Source organism: Aspergillus aculeatus (genome assembly GCF_001890905.1).
Source record: "Aspergillus aculeatus ATCC 16872 unplaced genomic scaffold ASPACscaffold_1, whole genome shotgun sequence".
Classification (NCBI taxonomy): domain Eukaryota; kingdom Fungi; phylum Ascomycota; class Eurotiomycetes; order Eurotiales; family Aspergillaceae; genus Aspergillus; species Aspergillus aculeatus.
Window position 1 is genome coordinate 3010836 of NW_017962976.1, and position 12405 is coordinate 3023240.

General features: G+C 49.2%; 1 protein-coding gene across 1 annotated transcript; it reads right to left on the minus strand.

Annotated features, from left to right (window-relative positions):
• Window positions 1-299: 299 nt before the first annotated feature.
• Window positions 300-9895, minus strand: ASPACDRAFT_38741 (grainyhead-like protein; the record flags this gene model as incomplete). The annotated part of the gene is made up of 6 exons (XM_020200496.1): window positions 300-619; window positions 676-1970; window positions 2021-2542; window positions 2660-2794; window positions 2883-2937; window positions 9805-9895. The coding sequence occupies 6 exons, from the start codon at window positions 9893-9895 to the stop codon at window positions 300-302; spliced, it is 2418 nt and encodes an 805-aa protein (XP_020061511.1).
• Between the last annotated feature and the right edge of the window lie 2510 nt (window positions 9896-12405).

Consider the following 12405-nt stretch of genomic DNA (forward strand, 5'->3'; position numbering starts at 1 on the left):
CCACCCTCCACCTTGGAGGGTAGTATGAATGACGAGTAAGTTAAAGACAGCCCCCGAACTCCGATGAAGTCAAGAAAAATGGCAAAAGTATATCACTCAAGGGTGAATGCAATGTACCTTTTCATCACGCACCAGGCGCCCTTAAAAGGGAGAAAATGGAAATGAAGTCAAAAGACCACCTCAAGAACGCATTGATGCAATTCAAGGGTGGAGAAAGGAAAACTGAAGCTGAAAGACGAGGTTTTACGTGCATGAGGTTTTTGAGAGGCTCGTGAATGTCTCCATCAACTTAAGACATATTAATAGCTCAACTTGACTTCAACGCTCTTAGCGCTTTCGGCGCCTGCTGCGGCCGCACTCTCGAAGGTGGACGTCTCGGAGATCTCGACAACCATGTCCTGGCCATCGGGCAGTTCACGGACGACATCGTCGTCGACCATGATCTTAAGACCATTTTGCTTGACATGGAGCACCCGCACGATCCGCCGTGGATCGATCCGCTGTTTCATCGATATCTTCTCCATGAGGTCTCGCACAGTGCGTTCCGTCAGGTAGACAGCCCGGTAGTAATCATCCTGAGGCTGATCATTCCGCGGAAATCGGACGTAAAAGCATGCGACTGGTTTTCCAGGTTAGCATCGTGGCCCAGTACGGAACATATTTTGCGGAACTTACTTGGTTTCACGGGCCGCTCGGTTGGGGGCCTGTAGGTTGGATCGATGTCGACTGCTTCAATATACCCCACAGGAACGTGGTTATCATTACCGGCGACCTTCTGAACTTTGACCGGATGCTTCAACAGGACCTTGTCACCCATGGCTTCTGAGCAAGGGCGCGAATTTTCGCGGGAGTTGTTAATGGAGCCATGATATCCTGAGTCGTAGTAGAGGTTGGACTGCGAGTTCGGCGGGTGGCAGGGTGAGTTTAGTGAGACGCTGCTGCTGGTGGGCGATACGGCATGCAGAGACGCTCCATCGACACTGAACCGAGAGCTGCGGCTGTTCTCTCTCTTGATGAATTCGCGCGACTCCGGCAAAGCAACCGGGAATAGATCCGGATCATCCTCTTCCTCTCCCCGCAGTCCTAAAATGCTCACTGGCCGGGTCGAAGTGAACATGTCCTGCATAAGTGCGAGTTTCGCATGCAAATCATCTTCCAATGACATCTTGCCGGGTCCATCCTGTGAGCTCATGGACCATGTCCGTTTGTGTTTTGTGATTTTGGCAGGACGGGGGTCGCCGCCCTTGAGCGCGACTGAGCCGCTGCTACGCTTCCGCTTGCCATAGTTTCCAGCTCCTAACTCGGCCTGGGTAATCTGCTGTCGAAGCTTGTCGATCGTTTTCTTGACATGGGCGACGTCATTGGACAACTTTCGCTCGGCTCCATGGTCGCGGAAGAGTTTCACTTTGCAATAGCATACTTCTGGCTCCTTGGCTGAGCCGGCCGCTACTTCATCCGGCGAAAGCATCTCGGTTTTCGCGCACAATCTGACCGGAATACCCTTCACGCCTTTGGAATGACTGAAATCTGTCGACAGGAAGTTGAAGCGGACGGAAATGGCGCAGTCCGAGATTCCGGTCGTCGGATTCGCAGTCCAAGTCACGCAGAACCCGTCGAACGATGCACTTTCGATCTGAATCTGACGGTTCTTCGGGTCTTCCACGCCTCCTTGAGTCGGATCAACGTACTCAACCGCCTGCAGCTTGCCACCGCGTTGATGCGCCTCATTGGAACCTCGTCCTTCCTTCCACAGTTGCCAGCAAGCTCCTGGCTTAGCTCGTTGCTCTTCTTCTTGGAATGACACACGGATGTAGGTCCGATATTTCAACGGTTGCCCGGTCATCGGTGGCGGCGTCGAATCGACAACAGAGATTGAGTATGCTTGGCCCTTGTTAAGATATGTGACGGGTATCTCGGCTTGGTGGTTGATCATAGCCGTTGGAGCACGCAAAGTGACATGATAGCGGAAACTGCGCCGATTAGATCTAACGTCTCGCCCAATGGGAGGGTTCTAGCTTACCTCTCGCCGGAGTTGTGGATGCTGAGCTGGTCGTCTTGAATCACCGACGGGACGAATTGCGTGGTAGCATTACCATGCATATCCACATCGTTTAGAGACATCCCGTCAACAGATTCGTCCATGGCATCATAACCTGTATCGGTTGGAACAAATGCACCAGGTGCAAAGGTCGCCGGTTGAGCAAATGGTTGTGGATTATGAAAGTGGGATGGGAGAAAATGCGGGTTGAAGTGTTCGAGACCCATGGTTGAAGGATCGGCGTTGATGGTGGTTGCAGACAGCTGCTGGGGAAGTGACAGGGGGGTAATCATGCTTAAACCCATGCCAGGGGTATGCAAGTCTCCCGCCTGGCTGTGATACACAGCTCCCAATCCCCCAGAGTTCGGCGTATAGTACCCATGGGGGTTCATCGGGTTGATATATGATACTGCATTAGGGTCGACATATGATTGTGCGAAGCGCATGTCGTGTGTAGCTCGCGGTGTGATATCGTTGGGCTTCAGATCACCGTCCATACTCAATCTGTAATCAATTTGTTGGGTTAGCTTGTTTTCTGGTGACGCGTTCTCATGAACCGATGGGCAATGGAATCCCAGCGGGAGATGCTGAATCTTCGTGAGCGAGGGACAGTGTATTCACCTAGCGGGAGTAATCGGTCCAACGGGGACCTGACCGAAACGCGCGGCATTGCGGCTGGTGACTGGAGGAACAACGTCCTGGAAAGTCTTCTGGAATCTCGTGATGAGTTCGTCATCGGGCTTCTGGGAGTTCTTTCTGTTTGGTTGTATTTATTGGTAAGCATGAGCACAACTCGCAGCCCGAAAGGCGCACCATCCACGTTCAATAATCCGCGCCGACATACCTGTTGCGAAACATCATCAAGCGGTTCAGCGCAATCAAGGCCTTTCGATTATAGCCTGGGTTTTTAAAATGTCAAGCTGCTCTCTGGGGTGTTTGAATCTTGGTCCTCGTGTCTCTGTTTGTATGTTGCCCGGTAAATTAATCGAGAATATGGAATTCAAGGGGAAAAATCGAGGCGGTCGTAGATTGAGGTGGCATTCGGATCAGAAAGCGACTATCAGTCCGGCGCCGTGGTGGTATTATCAGGAGACAATGGTAAGTTTGTCCCGATAAACTTAAGCCAGAATAGTGGCTAGACAAAGTGTTTGGGTGGATTTGTGGTTGGCAAAAGTCCGACTTCTAAGGTATCACATCACAATTCACGGGTCGCAAGTGTGGAATGATTGACTGCAATCCCGAAGACTACCACGGACAAGAGGGGGAAAGAGATAATTGTTTTGAGATCGGACGGACGGGCAAGACTGGGGAGGGGAGGAGGAGGGGGTGGTTTGATTTGATTTGGTCTGATTTGGTTTGGTTTGGTTTGGTTTGGGTCGCGAAGAGCGGAGAACAGTTCTGAGGGGGGAAAGTCCGAGTGTTGCTGAAGAGAAGCGGAACCCGGAAGGTATCGGATTTATAGCTGAACAGACTCCTTACTCAGATAAGTCAAGTCATATGAGGACAGGCACCGAACGTTGTCAGAGGGGAAGGTTTTTCGAGAAGAGCAGGCGAAGGATACGTATGCTGGAAGCAACTGTACAAATGGTGGTGGAAATAGTTGGAGTGTGGGTGTGGGTGGGAGTAGGAGGGAGAGAGGGAGAAAGTGTGTGTGAGAAAGAAAGAGAAAGAGAGAAGCCCAAGGGAGGGGAGGGGGAGACACGAAAAGGCAATGGTAGTGAGTGTAAGTAGGAGGGGAGGTAATGTACTCCGTAGTAAATAAGTACTACTAAGTATGGAGTAGGAGGACTCTGAGAGAGAGAGAGAGAGAGAGAGAAGAGGATTGAAGAGGGTAGAGCGCTTGGGACCAAACGGTAAGACGAAGCTCCCCCAGTTAGAATTGATATACTAGGGTAGGGTGGATATGGATGGTGCGAGGGTAAGGATCTGAAGGACTTTGACTAAGTCCAACAACCGTCCAAAGAGATCAAGAAGACTTTTTGAACTCGGAGGATTTGTGGAAAGAATGTGATAGTAATTAATAAAAGAAGAGAAAGGGGCCACATGGGAAAAAAGACGTGGTGACGTGCAATAATAACGGTTGGTTGAGTGATAAAAAATATTATTCTGAAATGCAGTTTGAGAAAATTAGAAGTAGAAGAATAATAATAATAATAATAATAATAATAATAATAATAACAATAATAATAATACTTTTCATAAATAAATATCCATAAAGGTGAAAAGGTATGGAGACAAAACCTTCCAGAAACTTATTTTGCCCACTCGTCCCTTTCACCACCGATCTCGTCTGGAGTTCTTTTCCTCGCTGATGTGCGCGTCCTTTGCGGTGTTCTTTTTCTCTCTCTTACTCTTTACCGTTCCATACAATTTTTTATTAGATAAATGGGTTTTCTAGGATTGGTTTTCAAACAGAGGAAGACCCAGGAATCAGTGGGGATGTTGTGAGGGGTGGGAGTGGACCCGGTCTGGTAATTGGGTAATTTCCGGTGGTATTACCAAGGTACAGTACCTGGGCTGGGTAACGCCCGAAGCTCCTGTTATTTTACCAGTACTGTATCATACCGGATGCACTCGCTGTCAGCCAGATAGATGGGAGAGGTATAGGTATATGTCCATGGTTAATACTACGTTTGAGAAGTAGGTAGGTAGCAGATTAGAAAGTCTATTCAGATCTTGTACCTCTCCCTCGGGTCTCGATATCTATATCTCAAAAGGGAAACAGGAAGTGGGATAACAGCAGTAACAGTACCCGCAACAAGAAGACAAGCAGATTCCAGCTGCGAGGCAGTTTTCTACTACCCCGATGAGAAGAGACTTCCGAACATCCGTATATCCATTAGTTGTTTATTTAGTGCTAAGGCACTGACAACTGCCAAATCAAGCATAAACTACTATAGTCAGATCCTTCCATGACGAGCACTTGTCGGGCTTGTCTCTGGCGTGCATAGCAGTGTGTCCCACTGACCACTGTCCACTGTTCAGGTTGGTGCCCGCCCTTTGTCTCTGCGCCTATCGCTTCAATACCGTGTTCAGTCTACTATACGGCAGAACTATACCAGATTTGTGGAGTGCCATTCGGCCCATTCCCCTTCCAATCTCCCGATTTCTTCAAGCACTGGAAGATAGGTGATCTACGTCATTCCCGAAAGCCCCAAGGGCTGGAGCCATTGCGATTCGTGATACTGCGGGCGGTCGAAAGTCGGCGTTAACTGACTTCCTTTATACCCTAAGTTGCACCGAGATTTGCTCTTCCCTGAGACCCTATCTGCGCAGCCCGGTTCAGCCACGATCTCTAGCTTGATCTTCAAAGGCGCGCGGTGAGCCAGGTATCTGTACAGGCGGAGAGTGATGTACACATTGAGGGTATAGTTATTCGGTGTGAGCAGGTTGCTGAGCACAATCTAACTTCGAAATCAAAGAAATCGAAAAGAAAAAAAAAGGTCTACGACCCCTACCAACGACCTCGGGATCTAAAGTAGCTAGCTGCCACATGCCCCAGCGCATGGTACAAAGTAAGTAACTGCCGTTAGTGGTAGCAGTCGTGGATATTCGAGTCTCTTGGTAGTACACATTCAAGGTTATTGGCGGTACCAAACCTACTCCAGCAACCATAAAGTTAAGTCTCTTCCGGTGGACTTCCGTGCATACTACTTATTCATAAGGCAATGGAGCTTGTATGGAGTCTCAAAGCCATGGAACATACCGGCAGGACCACGTTGACCCGAAGCGCTTTCAATGTGGCCGGAAAGCGATAGAATACCAAAGAGATTTGGGGGATCGCGTTCGGTGCAGCATGCCCGTTCCAATTCTATCCCAGGTCGGGATCAGGGCCAGGAAAACCCCAGTCAGTGGACACCCTCCGTCTAAGCAACCTCACGACCGTCCCGAGACTCGAGAGAAAGAGATATCTAGAAACATCTTTATTCTCCTACTGCTTGCTCCCAATGCCCCTCCTCCTCCACCCGCGAAGGACCCCATTTCCAGCCTCCGTTCTTGCCCGTTACAGTGGGGACCGGAGCCAACAACTCAATTGAGAGTCGAAAACAGAGCGAAAAGCCGAGCTACTGCCTAAGTAGGCAGGTATACGGTCCAGCCTGGAGACTGACTGACCTCTTGAAAAGCTAAGTATGGATCTTCAATCATAATCTTAAAAACGGCCGTGGGCCAGATGATACGAGCGCGCGACTCAGGTCAAAATAGAAGAGGGAAAAAAAAGTTCGAGGCGTTCCACTGCACATCGGTTTCCGATCAATCGATGATAGAACATCAAAGCGGAGACACCTAAGCTATGATCGGTCTCACAATCTGCATCCACTATCAGCCTAATGACTCGTGGAGAGAGTCCCGACGCTGCGAGGGATGAGCAGGTTTGTCTAAAAGAGCCGTAGTAAGACAGAGAGGGGAACAGCATCGCGTTATTGGTTGGCAATGCAGACGACTCGAGTGGAGGAAACCTATGAGTTCCGTCTAGAGAGTAGTAGTAGGTAAGGCAGGGTGGATAAACACCCCCAAGTGTAAGGTTTGTCTTGATCAAGTGAAACGTCCGACCTCGCCTAGGATGGAGAGTGATGGAGTCGGATCTGGACCGGGAGCTTATTCTGTCGTGCACGGGGTCAAGCATTGAACCATATTCTAATTAAACCGTATCCAACGGAGAGATGATGGCTATGACACAATGCTTCGACCCTAGAAGCACGGACATATGGTGGTGCTATATTTCCCTACGTTGCCTGTTTTTCTGCAGCTAACCTTTTTTTTTCTGTTCCTCAATTGCTATTTCCTTCTTCTCAAGCATGCTGCAACTCAAACCCAAGTCTGCATGCCCTCCTGACTCTACATTAACGCAAAACATTGATAATCCACCACCCTTTCCTCCCTCACGGGGTCGATTTTCTGACACTGTAACAAACTGTGTACGGCATCGGGAGTGGATTGTATGGGAATTGTAAGTGCGTTTAGGCGTTCTAACGGTCTGGATTGCTTGGAGTCAGTACCCGCCAATCAGAGACCTGAGAAAGAGCGCTTCCGGTCACATCGGACGGATCTCCCCAGAAGCTTATTACATGAGAGATTGTGTATTGTGATAGCGAAGGTGTATTGAGAATGACAGTACGTGGAGGTATTTAGTGAGGTATAGTAAGTTAGTACGAGGTAGGTACTCACTAGTTGACTAGGACGGTAGCCGGTACTTCGACAGTTAGTAAACCAGACCGAGCTGGGTTAGTCCCCGCAGTCATACTTTTTTTGAGTGCGATGGGTTAGATAGAGCATGTACGAAAGGTCCGACACCCGTACCTAGACGGGCGGGTGCCCGTGGATGGATCGGACCCATGGAAGACAGTCCACAGTCCACGGTACTTCGAACTGTGTCCGTCCTCTAGGCGAGGCAGGCAACATTACGTCATTTGTCTGTGCTTGCGTGCCGCACCCGCCCTTTCGTGTCGCTCTCTCTAGATCTGGGTACTAAGGCCGAAGCATCAGAGTGGTTCGTTGGCGTTCCAGCTGACAAGTTTGACGGAAGGATTAAGGGGAATGGGAAGAGGAAATGATATTCGGACGGACCCATGAAGTGTATTGCTTAGTGAGATCAAATCTATTGAACAAGTGATCTAATTTGTTGGACTTTTGATCCGATTCAAGGGGAGCGATTGACTGACCCGGTCGGCCAGGCCATTCATGGCCTATCAAGGCCAGGTCTCCGCTGAGGGCGGGAGAGCCCCGGATCAGTTACATCATAGGTAGCCTTCATATTTATGAGGTGAGCTCCTAGCCTACTGAAGTAGCTACTTGGTAGAACGGCAAATAGTTCCCGTAGCCGAGTACATACTTAGTACATACCTTCTACTGAGTACATAGCCCTAAGTGGAGTATCACCTACATATCTGTATGTAGTTAGACTCTCTCAGACTATCGCCCCCTCGGAATTGTAATGCCTATGGCATATGAAAGGGGTGAAATTAGCTGATCCACTATCTGGAGCATGACGTTCAGCCCAAGTATTGTCATCTTATTACCTGACAATCATACACTCGGATCATATACGTAGGGAAGGGGTGAGGCGGGATCGCATCATATTACAGCCATGATCGACTGCTAGGACCTACACTCTTGCTATTGTAGTGATGTATGTAGACAACTCATTGGATTATGCGCCTTTGCACGGAAACTCTTCGCGGTGGGAATGCAAGTCTTCCTTGGAAGAGCCGATGGCCGCTGTGATATATATGTTTACCCCGACCGGCAAAGCGAAGCGACAATCAGATTAACCCGCACACCATACAGATATATACCACATAAACCGGCATCAGCAAAGCAAGTGAGCGCGCAGAGAGCCTCACTTACTGCGTCCAGTGCGACAGGCAACTGGAAATGCTCTCGACAGTTCCCCCAAGGCACCACTGGGATAGGTATACGTATACGGCATGTTCGATACCTTGGAAAAGGAGCAGAGGTAGCAGTAAGGTATATGTCTGACCCATACACACAAGGTTAGAGGTTTGGTTGCTACTGGCTGCTAGCCCTACCGGAAATCTCCCTCACACTCACACTTCATCCGTCGAGGTGCAGTTCGGGGAGGCTTGGCCGGAATCGGCATGTGTATGTCCGATGAAAGATATCCCATGGGGAGAAGGAGATCATAGTTTTGACCTGGAGGGGTGTAGTGCGCCGCACTTTATCGTGGTAGGTACAGTACTTGTACATAGAGTACCTTAACCACTACATTAGTAGTATGTATGTACGGTATGTACGGAATACTAAAGGTACAGATCTCGAGTGAGACAGGAACGGAAATCTAAGAGGGAAAGAGAGAACTGGAAGACAAACGGTTCGGTTCTCCCACACCACACGACATCCACATCCACACCCACCCGCTAGTCCTTGCCTGCAGTCACAGCTGTGCCACTAACAGAGAGTACCATGTCCACCCACACGCACACATTTCCACAGCCCACACACCTATTGGACTGGGGACCATCTACTCCGTACTCATATTAAGCATGTATTCGATGACATCACCTTCAGCCCAAGCTAGCCATTACTTAATATAGGAGTACTAACCCACTGGAAGGCGAACAACGATTCCGGCGCACCGGGTTGCGCGCAAAGGGTCCATCCCATTCGCTGAACAAAGAGCCGTATGGAATTCCATTCTCCGTAGGATATTTTAAATGGGGTATGACAAGTGAATCATACCTCTTCTCTGTCGAGCAATGATCAGATCCAGATCCCGACCCGGTGGTCTTCTCCCAAAATGGCTAGCCAAACTCATTTCGAAGAGTTATCGCTTTGCAACCCGCATATATTATCCGGGTCCAAACAACATACGTCCGTGGCCCGAAAACTACTACTACTTCCGTACAGTAAACGTAGACAGAATGTGTGTTCAACCCATCCACAATCATAGACAAAAAGGTGGTATCTGATGAAGAGGAGAGGGAAGATTGCTTTTTTACTGACCGCACCGAAAAAGAAAAGAGAAAAAGAAAAGAACAGAAAACTGCTAGCACAGTGCTAGGGGAATTGGATGGAACAAAATGGTACCTTTTTACGGTAATCCATTTTTTTGTTGCCTCCGTTCTCGAAAGCTACTGAACCGACTCGAGCAATTGATAATAATCATACGTTCTCGCTCAGGTAGGCAAGTAAGCCTGCCCTGAGCTAGATAGACAAGTTGTCCACTCAATCTGGAAGCACCCTCGCCACCCCCGGTCGCGCATCCCAATGAGGAATCGAAAGAATATTAAGTAAACTGACTAGCTTACCACTGACAAAGTGCCGGTAGTTAAACAACCGGTTCATCTCCCGCTGCAGCGGACCCCGGGGAGGGGGGAAGACGCGGTTGCTATGAGGCATGAGATACATTCAATCCTTTCGCACTTCGCACCTGTTCCCCTTATATCTGATGCCATTATGAATATGATCCCTCCTCCCCTTGATGAATTTCCTTCCCATGATTCGTTCAGACAAATTCGCTGCTTCTGCTGCTGCTACCTCTGAACTAAGCTAGTCATGGTTAGTCAACCATCACATACACTAATTAACTAACCACCGACTATCTCCTATGATTACCTCCAACATCCACGAATAGCCATCAACCAAAACAGTTCCGGTAGAAGGATCGAGTCTTGTGCTATCCACTCTATCCACAATGATAATGCCAAGTCCATCTTCTTCCTCGACCCGCCAATCCCAGCGCTTTTTTCATCTGCTTCTCAAAATGATCTCCAGACGCACACAGGATCGTATTTTGGAGACAATATACAGGTGCTTAGGAGTTTTACTTTTAGCTGAGCTAGTTAAGCTCTTCCATCTCTCACTGACTCGACACCATCCGACAGCACACATCTTACTGACCTGAACCCTGCGCCCGCTTTCATCCCTTCCATCGATCCCATCCGACATCTACCCATCCTAGGTCCATCCAAGGTCATCCGAGGTCCATCCATCCATCCATCCCATCTCCCCGTCCCGCTTAGCGCAACCGCATCTCTACCGCGTAAGGCTTTGACCTGTTGCCCTCGATCGAATAACAAACCATAGAAGCACTGCCCGCTTCTCTGCCGTCCGACACGGCAGAGAAGTAAAGTACAGTACAGTAAACTCGACGAGGGTTCTAAAGTCGCGTTGTCATTACTCGGCGGGGAAAAGGTCAGGTCCAGGAAAAGGAGATCGCGAGCAGGGATGACAAGCCTCATAGATGGGATGTGCCATCCCCACCTCATCACGCAAAGCCGTGTGCTCTGCACTTTTCTCCTTCAAAACAAAAATCATGAATTCCAAAGGAATGGTAATTGACTACCTTGCCCCGTTCCTCACCAAGAAACAAAAAATCGGAAAAAAGAGAAGGATGAAGCAGCCTCCTGCACTTGACGATTGAAAGTATGTACGATTACCAAAACCGGAAAACCAAAACAACCACCTCATGCGCCCTCTTCGATTATCGCTCCCCGCGCGCGCATTCAAAGAGGGGGGTCGTCTTCGTGTTACACCAAGTGTTGCGCCTTTTTTTTTCCCTTCTGCCTTCTTTGACATTTTGAAACGTTTGACATCTGACACCTTCGAAACCATAATAAAAAGCTTCTGAGAAGCGGGAGGGAAGGAAGAGGGGAATGCGATGCTTGGGGGGGGGGAAGGAGGGGAAGATAGTTACCGGGATAGCAGCTTCCAGACGAAGCAGCTGCCACAAGTCTTCCCGTTACTAACTCTGCGTACTGACAAAGAAGAGGAACATGATGAGAGACGGCGAGGAAAAAGCTCAGCTGGGGAATGAGTTAGGAAAGTCAAAATTAATCTATCTCGATCTTCTTGCCTCCCGGAGAGGAGATAGAAGACAGAAAAGAAGGGTCAAGGGCCAGCTGGGTTGGGTTGATTTGGTTTGGGTTGGCCTAAATAGGTTCTCCCGGTATCCCGGTCGCGCGCAGCCGCGTGTTAGGCGTGTATATGTGTGTGTGTGTGTGTGTGTGTCTTATCATGAGTCGTGGGAGTTTTGGGGGGGTTTGTGGACTATCATGAGTCGTGGGAGTTTTGGGGGGGTTTGTGGACTGCGTAGTGTTGTGTCAGTTAAGGTGCAGTGCGTGGTGACAGGTACGATGAAAAAGAAATGTTATGGATTGATAGGCGGGATCTACAAATTGGTGGTCGCTGCGGTTGTGGTGCTGGTGGTGGCTTGCCGCTTTGCTTCCCTCCCCGCCCCTCCTTCCTCAGGCTGAGTTACTCGTACCTAAGGTCGAAGAACGGAGATGCCTAATGCTATCTAGCTTGGCCTGGGATTCTTTGCCAGGTCCATCTAACCACCCCCCTCCCGAACACCGTTGAATATCACCAAGATGAACTCAAAAATCCGTATGGGGATAATTCCGAGGGGCGAGGGACGGGTGTGGTGGTGGTGGTGGTGGTGGTGGTGGTCGGAATTGGGACGGGAGGGGGGGGATTATCTTCGCCTCATTCGAATGAAAGTGTTGAAATCACCTGTCCTATGTAGAAGAAATGAGAGGGGCAATGCGCTGAATTCTCTTCTAAGGCGTAGGTACGTACGTATCCTCCCGCGGAGAAAAGGTCCAAGACAACAGATAGGTAAATTCTACTTACGGCGTTGTATGCTGTTGGGCGGTTTCCGCTCGTCTGTGTTGCCATTGCTTCTGGAAAGAGGTATGCTATGCGAGATTGATGAGGAGAAGGGGGGGCAATGTTCGACGGAGTATATCGAGCCATGGTTGAACAATTACGTAGAGTACTTCCGTCGAGAGTAAGAAGTTAGCAGCAGCAGCAGCAGCAGTGCTATGTAAAAACTTACACTTTGACTAACTTAGCACATGTTCATCTCTTTGACTTTTTATCAACTCCACTTGTACTTAAGTCTAAGT